At 36.7% G+C, this 23,166-nt stretch overlaps 1 protein-coding gene across 1 annotated transcript in view; it reads left to right on the top strand.

Annotated features, from left to right (window-relative positions):
* Nucleotides 1–20,375, top strand: part of LOC129271779 (nardilysin-like) — a 34,971-nt gene extending 14,596 nt beyond the window's left edge. The window contains exons 11-27 of the mRNA XM_064106761.1: nucleotides 450–527; nucleotides 1,643–1,763; nucleotides 2,763–2,821; nucleotides 6,759–6,813; nucleotides 8,153–8,257; nucleotides 8,809–8,965; nucleotides 10,031–10,081; nucleotides 11,235–11,354; nucleotides 11,894–12,096; nucleotides 12,961–13,088; nucleotides 13,886–14,045; nucleotides 14,516–14,734; nucleotides 15,601–15,653; nucleotides 16,203–16,286; nucleotides 17,116–17,323; nucleotides 17,940–18,035; nucleotides 18,662–20,375. Coding sequence (XP_063962831.1) covers nucleotides 450–527; nucleotides 1,643–1,763; nucleotides 2,763–2,821; nucleotides 6,759–6,813; nucleotides 8,153–8,257; nucleotides 8,809–8,965; nucleotides 10,031–10,081; nucleotides 11,235–11,354; nucleotides 11,894–12,096; nucleotides 12,961–13,088; nucleotides 13,886–14,045; nucleotides 14,516–14,734; nucleotides 15,601–15,653; nucleotides 16,203–16,286; nucleotides 17,116–17,323; nucleotides 17,940–18,035; nucleotides 18,662–18,931 — 2,167 coding nt within the window. The 3' untranslated portion in view covers nucleotides 18,932–20,375. The remainder of the gene's footprint in view (nucleotides 1–449; nucleotides 528–1,642; nucleotides 1,764–2,762; nucleotides 2,822–6,758; nucleotides 6,814–8,152; nucleotides 8,258–8,808; nucleotides 8,966–10,030; nucleotides 10,082–11,234; nucleotides 11,355–11,893; nucleotides 12,097–12,960; nucleotides 13,089–13,885; nucleotides 14,046–14,515; nucleotides 14,735–15,600; nucleotides 15,654–16,202; nucleotides 16,287–17,115; nucleotides 17,324–17,939; nucleotides 18,036–18,661) is intronic.
* The last annotated feature ends 2,791 nt before the right edge of the window (nucleotides 20,376–23,166 follow it).

Genomic DNA, 23,166 nt, shown 5'->3' with positions numbered 1-23,166 from the left:
ATGGCTATCTATTTTCATATTTTCTTGAAATTGTATTACTATCAAGAAAATGAAGAATATTGCCTTCTTTCTTGCCCATGAAAGATCATTTTAGATAAACACTAGATCTACAGACATGAAAGTTTAAATGTGAGACTACCATATGTAGTCCCACCTGTAGACTTTCATGTCAGTAGAGCTATTTGAAGTCTCACATGTATACTTTAATGTCAGCAGATCTTGTGTGACATCAGTTGAAAATGAATTGCTTACAAAATAGATGTAAACTTCTTAATTAACTTGTCTAGGAATATCTATGTTCATTCAATTAAGTTATTATTGGTAAATTTATTTGTAGATGTATAAAGGTGTATGTATGGTATGAATAAAACCTTGAAAACTCTAGCTGTTTGTATCCTGAATAAATTAATAGTACTTGTCATGATGCTTTCTTGTTGCTTTCTAAACAGATGTAAACCTCTTCATTATCTTGGCTGGCTCCTGGGTCATGAAGGTCAAGGAAGCATTATGGCTCTTCTCAAGAAACGGTAAATACACACAAGAAAAGACGTTTTTTTATTTAAAAAAAAGTTTACCTGATTTGGGGTAAAAGTTTGCTTATGAGGCTTTCATTGTACAGAGGACAATTATATCATCAGGGGTGTGAGAGTTCAGATTTTTAGCTGATTTCAGATGTTTTGATTTTTAACTTAATTTCAGCTTATTTAGGGCTTCTGTACAAAAAGTATGGGAGCTCTTTCTATTTCAGACTTTTTCAACACTCTTCAGCTTTTTTCAGATCTTTTTATTTGTGACCACTCACTCCTCTGTATTTTCTAAATGCACAAACTGTGTGTGAGGGACTGCAATGTGTGACGTCATGTAGTTATGTTGAAGTTGAGTTGGTCCCAACTGCTTTATATGAATAATATAAAACATGTCCCAAATAAAATGTCCATCTAACAGACCACTGATATGTCAACATCTGCATTCTCATTTCATTACTTATTATTAAATCACGAGTTCAGTATATATATATAATATTTTTGATATATTTAGCTTATACTCTGTAAGTGCAATATGCCTATATCATGTATATTGAATAATTCACTATTATCATTATTTCACTTTTTTGCTTCACTTATCTCATTTTGACTTTGTTTGTATCAGTCTCAGGTGGGTGTCTTATAAAGCTGTTTTTAAGTTAAGAGTGACTTTAAGAACGACTGGTGATCCTTTCTTGTGGTAAATGGTATTGATTTGACGATGGTTTACCGCATAAGAAAGGTTCACCAGACGTTCTGAAAGTCGCTCTTAACTTATGAACAGCTTTATGAAACGGCCCCCCGGACTGTTTTAAGAAGGAAGTTTTTTGCAATAAACCGGAATGAATCAGAAAAAACTAACAAAAGTTCAGTTCCACTGGTAATCTTTGCTTTCACAAAGTGTGAGATGCTTAAGGTTGTCCTTCTTTGTCCAGCTTATTGTACCCCTGCACTTGACATATTTTGTTTGCACTGATTCCCCTTATCAATATCAAACAAAACAGTCTTTGGCTATTATTAGTCCCATTTTTGTGAATTGTAGTAGAAGGGACTAAAGCTGTGAATAATACCTTCAACAAAAATGTTGTTATCCGTTTTATTTTTGCTGAAATTTGCAGAGCTCTTGCCTTGAGATTGTTCTGCGGGAACTCTGAAAATAGCACCGAACACAACGAGACTTATGCTGCATTCAACTTCAATATTGTACTATCAGATGAAGGACTAAAGAGAGTAAATGAGGTAGATTCAGCTTTAAAGAGAAATGCCGGTTGATGTTAAATTAAAAAATGAGTGTGTATAGAATCTATTTAAATGACTATCCAAGTGTCTGTATAAATAAGGAATATGTGCCTAAGTATTCTGGAAGAAATCATGTAATTGCTGAGAAATTAGCAAAACAAGCATGAAATTCGAGCACAATGTTGGGTCTTTTAATTAACTTTGTTGGTGATCTTCAATGCAACCCCTTTTCAGTTTAGATTTCATGATTTCACAAAGTTCAGTTAATGTAGGCATACCAGATCTAGATCTAGGATGATATATTGGCAAATAACCTTGGTTATACATACTTTCTAATGAAATCAAATTTTTCCTGCAACTATAAATAAATTATTTCAAAAATTGTAGAAAATCACTCTTCTACATACAACAGATTGATAAGAAATGCTTTTACAGCATAATTGGTGCTCGAAAAAATAGCCCTTGAAATGAAAGAAACAACTCTCAAATATTTAGCGATCCCCAATTTGTAATGGAATAGGCCCAATAAAATGACATTACTTCCTACCCTGATATAAATACAGTACCAAAGTGTCACAAAAACTTTTTTTTTGCATATCAGCATTTTTGATACCATATTTCGAAAGAGCATGATTAAATACCTCCACTACCAAAATTTGGTGGGAATCGGTCCATGGGGCCCTTAGATATGAATACCTCATTAGCCCCATGGAAGTCAATGTATTATTGGCCTGGTTCTAAATGTTAGGAACCAGACCAATAATACATTGACCTAAATGGGGCTAATTATGTATTCATTAGGTCATACATGTATCTTGGGGCCCCATGGACCAATTCCCACCAAATTTGGGTTTTAGAGGGATCTCATCATGCCCAACAGAAGTATGGTAAAAAAAATTGGTAAAATACCAAAAAAAAAATTGATGACGTCACATTTCAGTTCTCTATAGTACATTTGCTCACACCCTCTGTCATATTCTCATCTTTTTAATATTGAAGGTGTTGGTGATCATCTTTCAATACATCAATATGCTGCACAAGGAAGGTCCACAAAAGAGGTAATTTAGTCTTTCTTTGTCAATGACTTTTACTGTACCATGCACCTACAAATTACCCTCCTATGCAGCTTTCTCCTCTACTGCTCCAAGGCTGTGGAATAAGCTCCCTCCTCTCCTCAGCAACCTTGAATAAATTCAAACAAAACGTGAAGGCCTACCTTTTCTGATATCCTGATACGTCACTGTATAATACTGTCACTGCTTGGTAATTTGTAAATATTTTATCTTCTATGCTGACCAGGGATGACACCTCAAAGTACTTTGTATTTCGCAGAATAGGCGCTTTATAAATACGAACTATTATAATTAGTCTTTCAGGGAAGGGAAGGGTCTCCTAAAGATCTCAGCTGTTGATTGCGCAATTGAAGCTTGATTTTATGGTTTGTTGTATGTGAGGTAAAGGGTTTGTGTTTGATTTTATTTCTTTTATATCTGGTTTTTATTTTCAATGTACTTTGTTAGGGAGATTCATGCAGTGCTTTACAATGTTTGATCTCTGAACAAGTTTATTAAATCTTATTACTAAGACAATATATTTTTAAAAGAAATAGTTATATTTTAATCTAGCTAAACCCCATAACGATGCCGTCATGATTTTGACATTATCAAGCTCACCTTGATCAAACAAATTGAAATGTATGAATCAAAATGAAATATTGTCTAATTGGGTAATATATTTTTTTCTTTGCTCTGGTTCATTATGATTTATCAGTATGACCCCATCCTCATCTACGTTCATAAACCAGTTTAATTTATATCAGTTTACTTGAAACCAGTTAAACGGTAAATAGGAACGCTCGAAGCAGTCTTGGAAGTGACCTTAAGTTGTCTTTCAAACCAGTTTGGAAATCCACCTTGCGATGTGGTTTTCAAGACTGCTTTGCCTCATTTAAAGTGTGCATGTTGGCCGTGCTATTCATTATGCAACGGCCCATAATCTGAACTCGGGTTTAACTAAACCCTGATTTAAAGTTGTAGTTAAACTATGGAGAGCCAATTGCGGCACAAATCTTTTTTAGTACATGTTCAATTTGTTAACTCTTATGACACTAAAGTCACATACCTGCCAACCATTCCGATTTTGGCGGAATTATACCGATTTTTCGACCTCCTTTCCGAATTCCGAATTTTAAAACAAAAATTCTGATTTTTGGGTTAATCAATATAGTGTTGAAATTATTGAAACGGCTGTATAATGCGACTAACGTATGCACGGCTGTAAGATGCGACTAACGCATAAACGACTGGAGCGCACGGCAACGCAAATGCGCTAGCTACACGATATACACAGAGAGCGACTTTAAACGGCGCGCGAACACTGCTAAGTGCGCAGTTCCATTGCAAATGCATGTGAAAATTAACGAGCATACACGCAACGGCAGCACTTAGGGCGCTACATTTTAAGGTGTTGTCTTTAGCGTTGACTTCCAGAAAAAAATGGCGGCTGACATTGACTAGCGAAAGAGCCAGTTTTTAGTGAGAACATGTTTTCATAATCCACGAACATCGGAAAAACCGTGAAAGAGTAAACTTTTTAGACCCCTTGTTTCCTAACTATGATGTTAAGAATCACCGATGGTGATATTTTTTACGCGAAACAAGGTGATTTAGGTAAGAAAATTTCACTTTTTATTTGAGGTTTTTGCCCATGTCGCCGGATGATTTTGTAGTGTGGGAGTGAGTTAGTGATGTATCGTACATATCTAGAGTGTGTTGGTGATTACAGTGGTATATCGCTGAGTCTGCTGATGATATGAACGGCAGGTCGTTGAACACCGGCCCCCGCCCGGCCGCGTACCGACGCAATTAAGTTAGATCTTTCCCTACGCAATTTAACATTGATCTGTACTTTATTTTTCGAATAATTGTCAATTTTTTTAGGAAGAAAGATGATCAACTTTCGATCTCGGGTTGAACCTTCGGAGCCGAACGCCAAATCTACTTTACTTGCTTCTCTTGCCTAAACCATGCCTGAACTCCCGGCGCCCGCCCGCCCAGTGGCTGCGCCTCAGCCTCCCCGTCTTTTACCGGCGCACCGCAAGTGCAATGGTGGGTGCGGGTCGGGCGCATGCAGCCGTTAGCTTCGGCTCCGTTTTTGTCATGGTTGAAAATCTGCTTTCTTCTACCAACAAGCACTTATTAAATGTAGGTTATGATATAACCTTGTCCTCAGTCAGTAACCCCTGTGTGGTGAAATAACATGAATAAGACAATGGCAATGTTTGGCTTATTTTCTCTTGATGCATGATTGATAGGCTGGATAGGAAATGTTTGATTTTTTTGGCTTGTCAGTTTTGTAATACAGTAGGGATAACTTTTAATCTAAATTCATCATAAAATCTTGAAATTATTTTTTTGTCTAATTGAAAATAGAATGTGTGAAGATGAAGATCTGCATCAATCTCACTTTCCACCAATAGAGGGCCTCACAAAAATATGCTCAAAAATCAAAGTTTTTAGAGAGCTCTGATGAACAAATAAAATTATCCTTAAGTCTATATAGATATATCACACCTGAATGAAACTGGGTGGTTTATGTTACAAAAGTGATATTTTAAAGACCTTTTTTAAATTTTTAATTGATAAATAAAGGTAGATTCTACATGTAGGTCATCCTCTGGTGTGGTAATGAGGGTAAATTTGCTTTTAAAAGTGTAGGGAAATGCTACTTTTACATGCTGAAAATGCAAAGAGTCCCTATAGGCTATACCATTGGAGCGGACCGGACACCCGCTTGGCGCCCTCGGAACTTTGATACTGATTTTTTATTATCAAAGGTTGGCAGGTATGAAGTCATTTATAACTGTCCCAGAATGATAACTGAAATATTTTCTTAATTATGAAACCAAAATTAAACAAAATAGTAAATATAAGAAATATGCAATATAAGCAGAAATTTTGAGATTTTGGCTTCCAATAATTTTTGCACAGAGTTAGACCATGATCTAGGTTGAACCTGACTACAGAATATGGGTCTCTGTGTGTAGAATACTGATAATAATACCTACGCTGTGGTTTAAAATTTTGAGCAAAACATGTGACCCCACTAAGGGCATTCCCTTGGCAACAAGAACACCATTCTCACTACGTTCCTAAAACTAGTTTACTGGAAACTAGTTTAACGCGTAGTGAGAACGGTCAAATCGGTCTTCGAAGCGATCTTCCAAACCAGTTCGGAAAACCACCTCGCGATGTAGTTTTCAAGATCGCTTCACCCCGGTAATCTGGTTTTAGCGCAAGTGAGGACACAACCGTTCTTCGTGAAGCGATCTTCGCACATGTTGAGCACGCTACTCCACACGACAGGTGAATTTCGTGTGAAACGTGTCACCCCACTGAGAGCGTTTCCTTAGCAACAAGATCGTTTTACGTGAAGTGATTTTGAAAACCATTTTCGTGTGCTCAAGTGGGAACGCTAGCAAAGCGATCTTCCTAACTGGATTCCTGAAACGGTTTCCAGTAAACTAGTTTTAGAAAGCGTAATGAGAATGGTGTCAAGGCCACTTTACGTGAAGTTGTTCTGGAATCCAGTTCGGGGCCCCGTCTTACAAAGAGCTACAATTGATTCAATCAATCGTAACTCTATGGAAATCCATCAGTCTCATAATTTTTTCTCAGGAAATTTGCAAAATGTGATTTGTAAACAAAGGAGAACACACAAAATTGTCAAGAAATCAATGAATTTATGGATATACATTCATATCTAGAAAAACAATTTGAGCAAACATGCATTTTATATGTTGACTTTGCTGGCTTTCCATAGTTGCGATTGATCGGATCAATCACAACTCTTTGTAAGACGGTGCCCAGGAGATTATGATGAGAATGCAAGTGATACGATCTTCTTAACGGGTTTGTCAAAGTGATTTAAGGGAAAGCAGTTCAAGAAAATAGATGAGAACGAGATCAAACATTTGTGATTTTGTTTTATCCGCAGGATATTTGATGAGATCAAGACGGTGGGGGACAACACCTTTAGGTTCTTCTCAGAGGTTAGTCTAGATTCAGACTTTCACGGGTTTAAGCTGATTACAGTCAATTTGTTTATGAGGATTGTAATCATGATAATTTTTATGATTGTGGTGATGAGAAGAATTTGTTGGTCATGGTGATAATGATTTTAATAGTAATGATGATAATGATGATGGTGATGATGATGATGATGGTAATAGTGGTGATGATGATGGTAGTGATGATAATGATGATGATGATGGTGGTGGTGGTAATAATGGTGATGATGATGATGGTGGATGATGGTGATGATGATGATGATGATGATGATGGTGATGATGATGATGATGATGATGATGATGGTGATGATGATGATGATGATGATGATGATGATGATGATGATGATGATGATGATGGTGATGATGATGATGATGATAATGATGGTGATGATGATGATGATGATGATGATGGTGATGATGGTGATGATGATGATGATGATGATGGTAGTGATGATAATGATGATGATGATGGTGGTGGTGGTAATAATGGTGATGATGATGATGGTGGATGGTGGTGATGGTGATGATGATGATGATGATGATGATGGTAGTGATGATAATGATGATGGTGGTGATGGTGATGATGATGATGATGATGATGATGATGATGATGATGATGATGATGATGATGATGATGATGATGATGATGATGATGATGGTGATGATGATGATGATGATGATGATGATGATGATGATGATGATGATGATGGTGTTAATGATAATTGTGGTGGTGGGCCATTCTTGGTCACGTGTAAGACAGAAATTATGACCAAATGTGATTTTAATTAGTTATAAATCTAAAAATTTAGAGATGTATAACTAATTATGATGATTTTGAAAGTTTAATTTTCATTTTCAAATTCACAGGAATTTCAGAATGAAATGAAACTTTCAAAAGCATGCTTCTGTTTGAAGTCACACACGTGACCCACTTCTTTCCTGACATTGAACCTGCATAATGGAGACAGCAAAAAATATTTCCAAATGAAAGATGACTAATTAAAGTCAAGATTTGTCATAAGTTTGGTCACACACGTTACCAAGAATGGCCTTGTGATAATGATGGTAACAAAAACGATCATGATGATGGTGGTAATAACTATCCAGATTTCTTGTACATAATTACGCTTATTTCCTCACATGTTTAGAAAAGTCCAATCATGAATGCACTCTTTTTGCAAGGATGCCAAATTTATGCTTTAATGAAGCGTGGTAATAAAAGATATCTACATAGTCCATGGTTTTGTACCATAATTAAATCAAAACTTCCTTTTGAAAGTGCAGGCCTATGTTTTTACTTGGTTTTACCTTTGTTTCATAGATGGATCCTATTGATAATGTAGATGACATGTCAGAGAGGATGCATCTCTACCCCCCTCAGGAATACATCACAGGACCTCTCATACAGACAGAATACAAGCCACAGGTAATCACTCAAAAAACACTTCAGGGTTTCAAAAACAACCAAATTTATTCGATGACAAGTCCACTCCAAACTCCCTCAGGTGATGGTTCGTGTGGGCTCCACTCACACTTTAGGCTCCAGTACACTTCACTACCGCTACACCTACCAGAACTATCAGGCTAGGTAACTCGTTCCGACACTCCAAGGGACAAAAGGTGTCACTTTGTGTCATCTAATAAAAAAAGACTTGCAACGACATGACCTTACAAATGATCCATAACAACTCTTACATTTCACCCTGTTTCACTTCTTGTTCTTATATCAGTCTCAAAATCAATGATTTAAAGCCAGTTGCTATTTCCTCACACGTATTGTTCGCTGCCGATTCCAAAACATGGCAAACGCAAATTGCGCGTGCGCTGGGATCGCAGCTCAAGATCATGAATATTCATGAGTATTCCTATAGATCGGGATCATTTCTCTATTTGCATCTTCGAACTATAGGAATACTTTCCTTACAATCCGCTATGATTTTTTTTCCTTCATTATTTCCACTCCACCATACATGTCAGGTGATCAAGGAATGTACCGATTACTTTTCTCCGGAGACGGCAAACATCATCATTTCATCTAAAGAGTTTATTGGGGAGACGGATCAGAAGGAGGAATGGTTTGGTACAGAGTTCACCGTTCAGGACATCCCGGAAGAGTTGATGGCGAATATACGGAGTGAGTTATATATGGTATTGTTTTAATAAAAAAGTATGTTTTATATGATATTAAAAAGGAGAGCAAGGTGTATATTTTATTACCATACCCCAGCTAATGGAAGTTTGGAGGGGTATACATCTCTAGGCCTATTCCTGCCAAACAAAGTTTGAAGGGGATATATAGGAATCAGTGTATTAAATGTAGTGTAAGTTTTATATGGTATTAAAGGACAAGTCCACCCCAACAAAAAGTTGATTCAAATAAAAAGAGAAAAATCCATCAAGCGTAACACTGAAAATTTCATCAAAATCGGATGTAAAATAAGAAAGTTATGACATTGTAAAGTTTCGCTTAATTTCACAAAACATTTATATGCACATCCTGGTCAGTATGCAAATGAGGAGACTGATGACGTCATCCACTCACTATTTCGTTTGTATTTTATTATATGAAATATTCTAATTTTCTCCCCATTGTCAAGTGAAACATTGATTAATTCCTCCCTGATCATGTGGAACTAGCATTGTTTAATACTATATGGTTCAGTCAACTTGGTCCTTATTGTCAAATCTGTAAAAATGAAATATTGTATAATTCAAACAATATAAAACAAAAGAAATAGTGAGTGATGGACATCATTGACTGACCCATTTGCATGTCACTGAGTTGTGCATATCACTGTTTTGTGAAAAATAAGCGAAACTTCAAAATGCCATAACTTTTTTATTTTACATCCGATTTTGATGAAATTTTCATCGTTATTTTTGTTTGATTTTTCTCTGTTTATTCAAATCAAATTTTTGTTGGGGTGGACTTGTCCTTTAAGAATAATTTAAGAAATGGAGAGTACAGGTATGACTGACAAAAAAGATTTTTTGCAAAGTTGATGACTATTTCTTGTTTCATATTTCCTGAATTATTGTCACTGAATAAAGCCATACATGAAGTAATTGGGGGGAATTTCTCAAAAATAAGATTGATTCTTGAGATTAGATATATTTATAAGAGAAGCACTGTTTAGAGTTGCTTGCACTATCACAGTGATGGCTGTTTTTTGATTATTTTTCTCCATTTAATATCTAGATGCCGGTTTGAACCCTGAATTGTACCTTCCAACGCCCAATAAATTCATTGGTAAGTTTTACTTCCTCTGAAAAGACATTGATCTACAATTGCCTCACTTGACCCAGGTGAGGTAAAAGGGTATCCAGGAAAGAATTTATTTCTTGAAATGCTAAAATTATGTTATTGGCAGCGATGCTAAAGCTGGGGTAATGATTGTGGAGTTGCAGAAATTAGACATGAGTGTTGGGGCCTGTTCTATGGTAACTTTGAATTTATTACATTTATAATGGAAACCTTGATTATGATTGACCGCTGAGCCCTGTTACCGTGGTAGAAGCCTTAATGGCAAAGTTATAACAGTCTTAAGTCCTTTATGAAACGGGCCCCTGATCTCGTTAAACAAGGATGAATCTTATCTGTTTTGTTTTACCGAGGTTTTTTACCTGACTGCAAAGAAAGCACGAATGCCTGTGAGCAAGCAACCAGGGGACCAACGGCTTAAGGTCCTCTCCGAGGGACCTGGTAATGAGGATAAATGCCTTACCAAAGGGCACTAGCGCACCACTTGGGAATCGAACCCGGGTCACCGGCATCCGAAACCCCCGCTCTACCAACTGAGCTATCGCGCCTCCTTATAGGAGCTTACGATTTCTTTATATTAAAAGCCACTGGGTTAGGCTTTGCAGATTGACATCATTTCATGGTTGAAGCAATGTTATACATATGATGCGTCTTTGTAATGCGACCATACTCGTATTGAGTTTTAACGGCCCGTATTCTCAAAAGAGATTTCAATTGTACCATGGTACAAAACCATGGCTAATGCAGATTTCCCTGATAATTGCACCTTAATTAGGTACCCTTTGCCAAAAGCGCGCATTTATAAGTTGACTTCTCTTAGTGTATGCGATGAAATAAGCATAATTATGTACACAAATCTGCATAGTCCATGCTTTTGTACCACGGTACAATTGAAACCTCTTGAGAATATTGGACAATGTGTATCTTGGAGTGAAAATCGATTGATGGATATACTTTGCAATGTCTTTGAAATTTTTTAATGAACTCCACGCTTAAACCTGATATTGGACATACGTGCATATCCAATCTCTTTGAAATAAGCTTTGAGGGTTTTCAGACAACCTGGGACGGTACTCATCACTTTTGTAACAAATGTGTTCTTTATTGATATCCTGCATTTTTTTATTAATTCTTTTTATAGCAACTGAGTTTGAACTGAAGAAAGCAGATGTACCAGACACCGATTACCCAACGTGCATCTTGGATAATGGATACAGCAAGTTATGGTATCGCCGTGACACAAAGTTCAACATGCCAAGAGGTAGTTATAATGATATTTACTAGTAAAAGATTATTATCAGTGTTTGTACCTAGGACACTATCACATTTGGAATATTTATTCACAATTATATCAAAGAGAATTGCAGATGACTGGGACAAGGTCAAAGGTCATTTCAGATCTTTTTATTAATCAATGCCGAACAATTTATATTTTGCCATTACTCCAAAGTATTCAATCACATCCATTTATTCATCCGTCCATCCTACGTAGCTTTTATAAAGTAAGCTTCTAATTATGAAAATAGAAAAATGTGACAAGTATTTGTACCTGTTTGATTTTGTATGTTCATGTATGAATTTAAATTGAACAAGGTAATGTTTGACAATTAGATGTCCCAAAAGCTATATTTAATTACGTAATTCAGACAAGACCTCCAGGGCCATTCCACAAGTTCTTTTTTTCAGATGTTGTTTTCCCCTTGAATAGCATTCATGCACTTCCATTTGATGGCCCTTCTGCCTAACCTCTCACTTAAACATGTGACCTTTGACCTCTTTGTCTATCTTTCCCTTGAATAGCATCTATGTACTTCCACTTGATGACCCCGCTTGCTTACCTCTCACCTAAACACGCCGTGACCTTTGACCTCTTTGTGTCTCTCCTGGAGCATCAGTTGACGGATACAGCGTATGAAGCCGAGGCGGCCGAGCTGAATTACACATTGAAGGCCATGGAGACAGGGCTTGAGATCAGGCTCGATGGCTTTGATCACAAGCTTCCGGTAAGTTGATATAATGATTAAAATCAAATGCTTATATTGTTAGAGTTGGTGAGGATAAGCCTCCGGACTTACAACCACGAGGTCCTGGGTTCGATTCCCATAGCAGCACTCGCATTTATCTACATTTGTCATTCTCCACCCTGGTAGGTGTTTCATAATACAGTGCGCCATCTATCAGTTGCAGTGGACAGGTCGTAATTCGCAATGCCCCATGGAAAAAAGTCGACATCTGTTGTGCATGCGTGCATGCGATTATTGCGCGCTGGCTGACGTGGCTCGACCGGCTCGCATATATTGCTGTTTACTAGGGTCCACGAGGTGGGAGAGAAATATGTCTGCATATTTCTTTGTGGAATTTAGTCTGTTTTTGGTGAATTCTTTGTCCGACTTTGCCATATAGTTATCATTTTTGAAGCATCACAGTCACACTGTGCGCTGCCTGCGCCAGCGCGCGATGTCGACCCCAGAGTTAAAGATTTCAACTATTTGCTGCAACGGATAGATGGCGCACTGTATTGCGAATCCACCAAATTATTGTTCATGTGTATATTTATTTTCTTCAAGCACCATGAGCACTGACAGTTGGACCCGTGCACCGTAATAAGTAATCACTTTTATTATGGGTGTGGATAATTATAATTATTTTTGGTAGATTGAAGTTATAGGGAGTTGCACCATGTATGTGAAAGTGGAAATTAGTTGAAATAATGATCATTGAATTTTGAGACTTTATCAGGGAAAAATCGTGGAAAAATTAGGAAACTTTGTTTTCTTGAAATGCTGGGAATTTGATTTAGGGTCTGGTGAAGAGCTACTGCATTTGAGTGTTTATGAATTTCTCTTTTCCCTTCCTCATTCTGTCAGCTTCTCTTTAAGACTATCGTAGAGGCCATAACAAACTTCAACTTCTCACAAGACATGTTTGTGGCTGTGAAGGAGAATCTCAAGAATTCTTACCATAACTACATCCTCAAACCAGCCAAGGTCTGCAGGTAAATTCTGATTTGCTAAGTATCCCAAATTCGATACACTTCTCCTGGGCCCTGTCGTACAAAGAGTTGCGATTGATCCAATCAACCACAACTATGGAAGGCCAGCAACACCAACATCTAAAATACAGGTTCAAAATATTTTCTAGATATGTATGTTCGAACATTCGCTGTTTTCTTGACAATTCAGTATGCTTCTTTTTGTTTTCAAAGGACATTGTGCAAATTTCTTGCAGAAAAAAATATGATGTGGATGGATTTCCATACAGTTGAGGTTGATTGGATCAATCAGAACTCTTTGTAAGACGGGGCCCAGATACTCGTATGCTTACATAGAGGTATTTCTAATCTTTGGTAAAAGGAGATTGAAACCTTTAAAATGAGCTGAATTGTACAGTATAAAACAGACAAAAAAAATAAAGAAAACAGAACAATGAGAGTTAAGGGAAAATTGAATGAGTATCAAGAAGGTTTTAACAGGGGTGTGAGAGTTCAGATTTTAAACTGATTTCATATTTTTTTGTTTTGAATTTCAGCTTATTTTGGCTTTCATCTGTACAAAAATTATGGAAGCTCTCTCTATTTCAGACTTTTTCAACACTCTTCATTTTTTTTCAGATCTTTTTTTTGGTTGACCACTCACACCCCTGTTTTAAGCATTTGAGTGTTGAGATCACTAATGCAGACCACCCAACTATCCCGCTTTGGGCGGAAAATAACTGATTTTCTGCCAGAATCACTTTTCTTCGTGCATACAAAAATCCTTGTGATAATTCTGATTATTTTCTGTTGTCTTTCAGAGACCTGCGACTGTCTATTCTCCAGAAGGTCAAGTGGACTGCAATGGACAAGAACAGTGTTGTCCAAGCGGTCAGCTCAGTAGACGTCATGAAGATGGCCAAAGACTTCAGATCCAAGCTCTTCTTTGAGGCATTAGTACAGGGAAATTTCACCTCACAGGTAATTCTTATTCGTCTTCATGCTGTAGTAAAATGTGTCACAATAGACTTGTGTGTCTTAGAATATACATTATATCATATTGTGATATGCACTACGCAAGAACTTTTTGTTATTATTATTATTATTACTGGTGTGTTGGCTCAGTTGGTAGAGCGTCCGTCTCACAACCGGGAGGGGGGTTCAAACCCTGACCGCATCAGACCAAAAGACGTTAAAAGATGGGAGTTGCTGCTACCCTGTTTGGCATTCAACGATTAAAGGGATGGAGCTTCGTCGATCTGGCGCTGCACAGCGGCTGCCGGGCCCACGATCAATTGGGCAAAGCAAATTTTCGGAGAATTTCATTTCATGTCTATTTCGAACAATAAATAGAAAATGGATTTTCATTATTAATATTTATTATTATTATCATTATTCTTATTACAGTCTTTCAAGAGTGTGTGGTTTTTTTATAATTTTTTTATTTGCAGGAGGTTAAGATGCTAGAAGAGTACTTCCGTGAGAAGCTTTGCTTTGCATCCATCCCAGAGGATGAGAGACCGGTAACCAGGGTGCTATGTGTTCCGGGAGGGAGCCACACACTGAGATGGAAAGCATATAATGAGTCTGATACAAACACAGTCATCACGAACTACTTTCAGGCCGGTCCAGGAACAGTCATGAGTTTAAGTGTTCTTGATGCACTCACGGTATGTTAAGGAAATGATAATGATTATGAATTAATGATTACTGAAGACAAACATGCACTTCAGTACATCTACATGAATCTTCATCATTGAACAGTAGATGGCAGTTTATGCAAAGGAGGAGTTTGGGGAGGAGAAAACGGAGGGAACGTAGGAGAAGGGGAATAGGAAGTAGAGGAGAAGGAGATGTTGCAAGACCTAAGTTTGTTCTATTAATGAGAGATCATGTAGTATTTTCTTTCATGTAATATTGTCTTTATAATCATGTATCACTGTATTCTCATGCATATGACTGTGAATTATGTGAAACAACAATAAATAAGTAAATAAAGAAGAAGGAGAAAAGAAGGATAAAAGGAGAAGAAGGACGAGGAGAAGAAGGAGGAGGAGAAAGAAGAAGAAAAAGAAGTAGAAGGGAGAAGAAGGAGGAGGAGAAAGAAGAAGAAAAAGAAGTAGAAGAGGAGGAGGAGAGAAGAAGATGAATATGAATCATATGTTTTCCCAGTGCTCTGTCTTTGTGGTACCAACCTACCATTAGCAAAAGCAAGCTCGATATGCTTGTACGATATATATATCTGCTTTTTATGTTTTATTAATGTTTATTATGAAAACAAACATGATGACCTAAAGTTTGAAGAAAAAAGGAGAAGTAGGAAAACAAGAATAAAAAGATGGAAGAGATAAAGAAGATGAAGAAGAAGAAGATGAATAGAGAAAGGAGGAGGAGGGGAGAAATTTGCACTGATGTTGAATTAGCTTGAAAGTAAGGATCACTAGTTGTGCATAAAGTGTTATGAAGCACCCATCTGATAATTATCATTTTAACTAATTATTCACTGTTCGCCTCTTTTACTTCTTTCTTTGATTAGATTGTTATGGAAGAGCCATGCTTCCATGTTTTGAGAACGCAACAACAATTAGGGTAAGTAGCAGCGATATATTCATCATGCAACCATGTTTTCAGTTAAAGGGGAACATAAGTCCCAAATCATGGGGAAATAGCAAATTTCTAAGGCCTTATTATCTTATACAAAATCTGTCCTTCGTTCGAGTCCGTCGTACTTATGAGATAAATGATATTGATTGTAATGTTAATTGTCTGTTAATTGAACCCATCACCTATTAACTCCTAAAATAGATTATATTAGTTTAGTTCAATATAATAAATTCTAAAAGTACATGGAGAATTTAATATTAAGTGTCATGAACTTAATAGATTTAAAATCATTATCATTATGATTAATATTATTATTATCATTATTATCATTAATATTATTATTAGTAGTAGTAGTATTATCATTATTTTTATGTTAATCCTGTGTTTTCTATTCACGTTCTTCAATAAAGAAATGATGAATACCAGCTCATTTCTATAGAGATTTGTATTAACATACTGGTAGCGATGAATTGGTGTATACTTTTATATTTATACATCACATTTACATTGTTATTATCTTATCTCTATCAACAGGTATACAGTGCATGCATCTATGAGAAATACCTTTGGTGTGCTAGGTTTTGCCATTTCAGTCCATACGCAAGCAAGTAAATTCAGGTAAAAAATTTGCATTCTCACTCTTTATTAGAAATATGGGAAACCATACAGTAGAATTCAGAATTGCATTTTCCATATGTTTCCTATACTTGCTTTGCTCTTTCCTTGTGTTTAAAAGATGACGAGGAGGTAAATTGCCAATTTGTCTACTGCCAACTTGTCCACTCTCCACATGGTCTACCTTCTTTAAGTCTTATGCCATTTCATCCATCAACATTTTGTCTAACAACCATTACGTCCAATAACCATTTGGTCCAATCATCACTTTGCCTAAACACAATTTGTCTATGACCATTTCGTCTCATAAATAGTTGGTTTAATATCCATGTTATTTTCATTCATTTCGCCCAATTAACACTTAGTCCAATTAGACCAAATGGTAAATGGACTAAATGGCTATTGGACCAACTGGTTATTAGACGAAATGGCAATTAGACCATGTGGATAGTGGACGAACTGATGGTAGACCAAATTATAGTAGACGAGTTGGTAATTAGACCAATTGAAAATAAACCGATGAAAACTACATTATCCAACAGAAGTGAGTGAGTACGCCCCATGAAAGCATTTGAAAATTTCTAAATCTGTTGAAATTATAGAAAATACAATGCTGTATTAGACATTGTTCGTACCATGCATTTGTTTGATACGAGTAGAGGCTCAAGATAATTACATGTACATGAACCAACAAATCTATGTCAGAAATATTGTGGATAATCGAGAAAATTATTGTTACACAAGTGAGTACACCCTGTATTATATATCCACTAAATTGGTATTAGTGTTAGTGTTTAGTAATAGTATTTGTATGATTATTGTTATTTTTCAGTGCAAGCTATGTAGATGGTTGTATGGATGCCTTCTTGAAGACGTTCAGTGACCAGCTTGACGATATGCCCCAAGAGGATTTCAAGACTCAGATGGACGGTCTGATCAACATGCTCCTTTGCGAAGACGCTTCGTTACTGGAAGAATCGGACAGAAACTGGGGATATGTCATCAATCAGGAATACACATTCGATAGGATTCACAGGAAGGTAGGGAGGGGGAAGGGGAGGAAAGGGAAGGAGAGAAGAATTACGATGAGGAGGAGAATGGTGATGATGATGATGATGGTGGTGGTGGTGGTGGTGATGGTGATGATGATGATGATATTGATGATGATGATGATGATGATGATGATGATGATGATGATGATGATTATAATGATGGTGGTGGTGGTGGTGGTGATGATGAAGATAGTGATGATGATGATGATGAATAATAAGTTTAATGACGGTGAATTCGGCTGTAAGGTTTGAGAAGGATATTTTGTATGCTGAAATGTTCCATTCATATTAAACAGTACTGTCATTAAACTGAAATAATTTTTGCCATGGTATTCAAATTCTTAAAGTTGAATCCATGTTATGTAATTATTCCATTCATATTGTGATCATCTCAAACTCAACAATATAGGGGTAGCGTTTCATGAAAGGACTAGTGAGACGTTTTATGCGACATCTACCATAGTAACAGTACCTCTCAGCCAATCAGAAACAAGGAAAGGTGTCAGATCTGACAACTCGTCAGACAAAGATGTTTGATGAAACGCCCCCTGGTCTCTTTTCTGGCTGATATTATTGAATATGCTTGATTTATTTTATTTTGAAGGTTGAAGTCTTGCGATCTCTGACTCTGAATGACATTAAATCCTTCTTAATGGATCACATACATGATGGTACTCACTTCCGCAAGCTGAGTGTTCAGGTATACATCATTTGCAGTACTAGTATTGTTGGTATGATTAATTGTAACTAAAGATTACAACTTGAGAATGACTTGTATAATGTCTGCCATCAATTGCAAACCTTTATGATACCGGGGGGGGGGGGGGGGGGGTTACACTTTTGTTCCTGCAACAATTGCTTCAGGCATTATTTCATCTAAGATGTACATATAGGGTTAGGGTTATGTTATGGTTGCAATATATAGTTATATGTTAGGTTTAGGGTAGTGTTAAACCCAGGGTTGAAGTTGTCATTCGATTAGTGTGTGGAATTCATAGCGGAGCAATTTTAGCTGGAGCAAATGTCATGGAAGCGTTACTTTGGTTGTATTCAACACTAATTATGCAAGGCAATTAAGGTTGACAATATGGACAGAGGGGGGGGGGGGGGGCTGGCTCAAAAAGTCATGATATTTTTCACAGTTGGTACATGATATTTCACAGTTTTTTTTTTTTTTTGGTAATGCAGACTTATCCCACACAGTGTTAAGAGTATAGGCCTTGATTGTTTGCACATTGTTGTCCATGCAATACCTCATAAAAATCAGCTCTGCAATCATGGAGAAAGATGTCAAATTGACAACGTTCCTCTTTTTTATTTGTTTAGGTCATCGGATACGGTGAGCACGAGAAGAAAAACCCCTTGAAACCTTCCACCAATGAAAACACAGACATGGATGACGTAGCCGTCACATCGGCCAATCAAAATGGAGATGAGATGGATTCAACCAATCAGAGCATGATCCACTCAGAGATTGACCAATCAGAATCAAGAGTTGTCCCCCAGGATGAGGGCATGTCAGGGGTGTGTATAACGGACATTGGGGCATTTAAACAAGATCTGTCTCTTCTTCCAGTTAGTAAGATAGATCATTGATGAAGGCCCTTCCATGATAGGTAGCTCTTACTTCATTAACATTGGGAGATAAATTACCGGTAATGCGTCTTTGTTCCAAGTGCAACCTGTCATATACATGTATAGAGTACCGAAGTGATGACGTCACAATTTTTTTGTTGCATTTCAGCGTTTTAGATACCATATTCTGGTAGAGCTTGATGAAAAACCCCCACTTCCAAAATTTTGTGAGAATCGGTCCATGGGGGCCTGAGATATGACGTCATGAATACATATTTGGGTTGTGGGGGTTTTTCATCATGCTATACCAAGATCTGGTACAAAAACGCTGAAATGCAAAAAGTGAAAATTGATGATGTCACGCTTTGGTACTCTATACATATACGCCCATGAGAAAATGCTGCCATCCCATGACAAAAGGACGCAACTCTGTGGATTAATTTTTCTTAGAAAATTAGGAACATGGGTCATTTTTTAATGGGAAAATTAAAAGTAACTAGCTTTTTGAAATGTCTATATTTCAGAAATATGGGTCCATGTGACTCCTATTCCTTTAGCATCATTTTGAGCATACATCAAATATCCCAATTCAATAAAAAGAAGTCAATTTTGACCCCCCCAAAAAAAAAATCAGAGTTGCTACTGTTTGTCATGGGATGGCAGAATAGCCTGGGTCACGTAACACAAAGGTTAGCGATTAATCGTACGCTTGATTTGTACGATTGATTGTACAGTGTAGTCAATGGAATCAATCGTAGAAAAATGTTCTACGATCGTTGCTAAGCTTTGTGTTATGGGACCCTGGTGACAATTGCATTGCTAAGCCAGCAGTTTGTGACTCTTTGACTTTGCTATTGTTTATTTTTAATTACAGATCAAGTATGCAATCTTTTTATCTGGGTACAAGCCAAAAATAGAAAATCCCCACTTTCCCCATACAGCCTGACACATACATGTATAGTGTATGTGGGATATTCTTTCTTTGCTATCATTCTTAAGTATTTTAAAGTTACAATATATGATTTAGATTTTTAAAGTGTTATACTGAGAATGTATGAAATAATTTTTATCCTACATTAGTATCATGTCTCGCAGATTAAAATCTTATTTCAATTCCAGAGTATTAAACACTGATCATGATTCATCGGTTCATACTAAAAATCTCTAATGAACGAATTCTTAATCTGGAAATCTATTTTTGAACCTTTCTAATCACGACTCTCCTGACACAGTTTGGCGTTAAGTAAGTTAGGCTGTCAAAAGTCACAATAAAGCCTTGTTTCAAAACAATAATATGAGGGTTTTTTTTTCTTTTCAGCTGGCAAGCAGTGAATATACACAAAACTTACATTGTTGTACCTTAGCTTTTTCAAGTTTTACTAATTTTTGAAAAATTATAACACTGGGGGATTTTTCAGTTTTATTTCCATTAGTAAATGGATATATTTTTATTACACCTGAATGTATTTTCAACTTTTAATAAAGATGGCAGCATTATATTTTATTATATATTAATATTTAATATTAATTGAGCAAAAATAACAAATAATTTTATTTGGGATATCTGTAAATGAATTGTAATTGTAATCTTAAGCTTTTCCATATCAGGGTTCATAGAATGTCATCATTGGCTCATTGCTACCTCCTTAAGGTTTCATATTTAGATGAATTTCGATGAAAGAAAGGAAGGCGAGATGAAACTGGTCGTAGATTCTCTGTTCCTCTTTGATAAATCAAGTATTTGTTTTTAAATTATTTTCACCAGGGTAATCTATGTGAAAATTACAAGTTAAAGATAATGCTTTAATAGTTTTCAAAATTTTGAAGAAAAAAAATACTCAAATTGTATATTCAGAGGTACAGCTTGGTTTATTAAAAAGGAAAAGAGAAGCTAGGACCAGTATCATATAGCCTTCACTTCTTTCAGGTATATGGAGCGTTGCGGCCCAGTGGATTAGTCTTCTGACTTGAGGGTCGTGGGTTCAAATCCCAGCCATGGCGTAATTTCCTTCAGCAAGAAATTTATCCACATTGTGCTGCATTCAACCCAGGTGAGGTGAATGGGTACCCAGCAGGATTAATTTCTTGAATGCACTGAGCGCTGAAAGGCAGCTCGAGCTAAAGCCGGGGTAATAATAATAAACAATGCGCCTCGGAATAGAATATTTCTAGATAGATGGCGCTATATAAATGCCTATTATTATTATTATATATAGATGTATAATACATGTGACTTTATAAAGCATCAAATCCACTCTGTAGAGTGCTCAATGTGCATGAAGAAATTAAGAAGTGAAAAGGAATGTTTTAAGATCATTTTTGAAAGACTCAACAGAGATACAGTCTTTGATGTCTTCAGGAAGTCTGTTCCACAGCATGGGGCATGCATGAACAAAGGATCTTCTCCCCCAATTATAATATTTCATGGATTGCTTCTGTACTCTCATGTAATTTGGCTCACACATTGGTTTTCAAAGAAAAGATGTGCGGGAGACATATTTTGTGTGTGTCAGAAATTGTGTTGCCATGGTAACAACATTATATGCCCAAAATTTGTAAAAATCTTGTAGTTTGTACTACTATTTCATCAGTTTTTAACCAATTCTCATGAAATTTGATTCACACATTGGTCTTGAGGTAAAAATTGGCAAGACATATTTTTCATGATAATAATAATAGGCATTTATATAGCGCCATCTATCTAGAAATATTCTATTCCAAGGCACACAAGAAAAGAAAGAATGAGAGAGTTCGGATCAGTGTCAAAGTGCCAATATCTAATACTATTAGAAAAGATAAGACTTCAGTTTAGATTTGAAGGTCTCCAGTGATGGTATAATTCTTAAATTCATGTGATGGAAACTGTTGCCATGGTAACAGTGTACGGGAGGGATATCAATCACCTTCAGTGATCGTTCGAGTTTTCAATGATTTGCTGTCCAGTGTTCAAATGTTCTTTTCTTAATTTGTACAACACTGTATTTTGCATGGGTAAGAACCTTTGTGCTGCCATATTGTTTCAGGCTATCTTATTAAGGCAATGATTTGTTGTGTCGGTGCAGGAACGCCCTTAGCACCACACTTCCGCGCACCTCACTGGTGCAGAAACGCCCTTACGCAACTAAGGGCGTTTCTGCGCGCATGCAATGCACGAAAGTACGGTGCTAAGGGCGTTTTTTGCAACGACAACGAATTTATGTCCTCACAAATAAACATGTACAAAGTAAACATATCTCTTGGTCTTTTGTTTGTGATTGTGCTTATCATTCTTTCAGACAGTGCTGGCGGCCTATAGAGTGGGTAGGGGGCGAGACTATAGGCGCTGCTTTTCCGACGGCAAGGGTGGCGGCAGCTTAACCAAGTCAAGTGTTTGAAATGTCATCAAAACCTAAGACTTATATCATGAAACGTGGACATGACCAAGTATTACTGTACAATTGGTATCAAGTGGCGTAATCTGGGGCGATCTAGCCTGAACCCCCCCCCCCCCCCAACGGCTTTCGCCGAGAAATTCAAAAAAATACCGGGGAAAATGAGAACAGGGAGAAGTGACAAGAGTAGAAATAAAGGAAGGGAAAGAAATGAATAAAAAGAGAAGAGAATATGGAAAGAAAGGGGAAATGTAATCATGATTGTGAGAAATAAGGAAACATCCAGGATTATTAAGAAATCAGGGAGAGGGGGAGTAAATTATTGAATGGTAAAATGGAACAGGAAAAGAACAAAGTCTCTTCTTCTCGTCCTCTTCTTCTTTCTCTTCATCTTCTTCCTCTTATTCTCCTTCTGCTCCTCTCTTCATATTCCTCTTGTTCTCCCTGCCCTCTTCCTTCTCCTTTTTCTTCTACTTCTTCTCTTCCATCTTTTTATTCTTTTCCTACTTCTCCTTTCTTCATCTTCAGGTCATCGTATTTCTTTGTAAAATAAATAAATAAAACGTATAAAGGCAGAAATATATCATAGAAACAGATTCGAGCTTGGTTTTGCTAATGGGAGGTTGCCACCACAAAGACTGAGCACTGGGAAAACAAAAGATATACAGATTATCCACATTTGCTCTTTATTTACATTAATACTGAAACATGTTTTGAAAATGTCAAACAAATATTGCTATTAATGAAAAATGAGGACAAAATGACAATAACATACTGACGAAGACAAAGTACCATTATGGATAAGAATGCAGACTATCTAGGCACGAATCTCGTGGTAATGAAATTCCCTTATATAAACTTGGATGTAAAAAAAAAGGTTTACCT

Source organism: Lytechinus pictus, chromosome 11 (assembly GCF_037042905.1).
Source record: "Lytechinus pictus isolate F3 Inbred chromosome 11, Lp3.0, whole genome shotgun sequence".
NCBI classification, from domain to species: Eukaryota; Metazoa; Echinodermata; class Echinoidea; order Temnopleuroida; family Toxopneustidae; genus Lytechinus; species Lytechinus pictus.
This window is presented reverse-complemented; position numbering and strand designations above follow the sequence as displayed.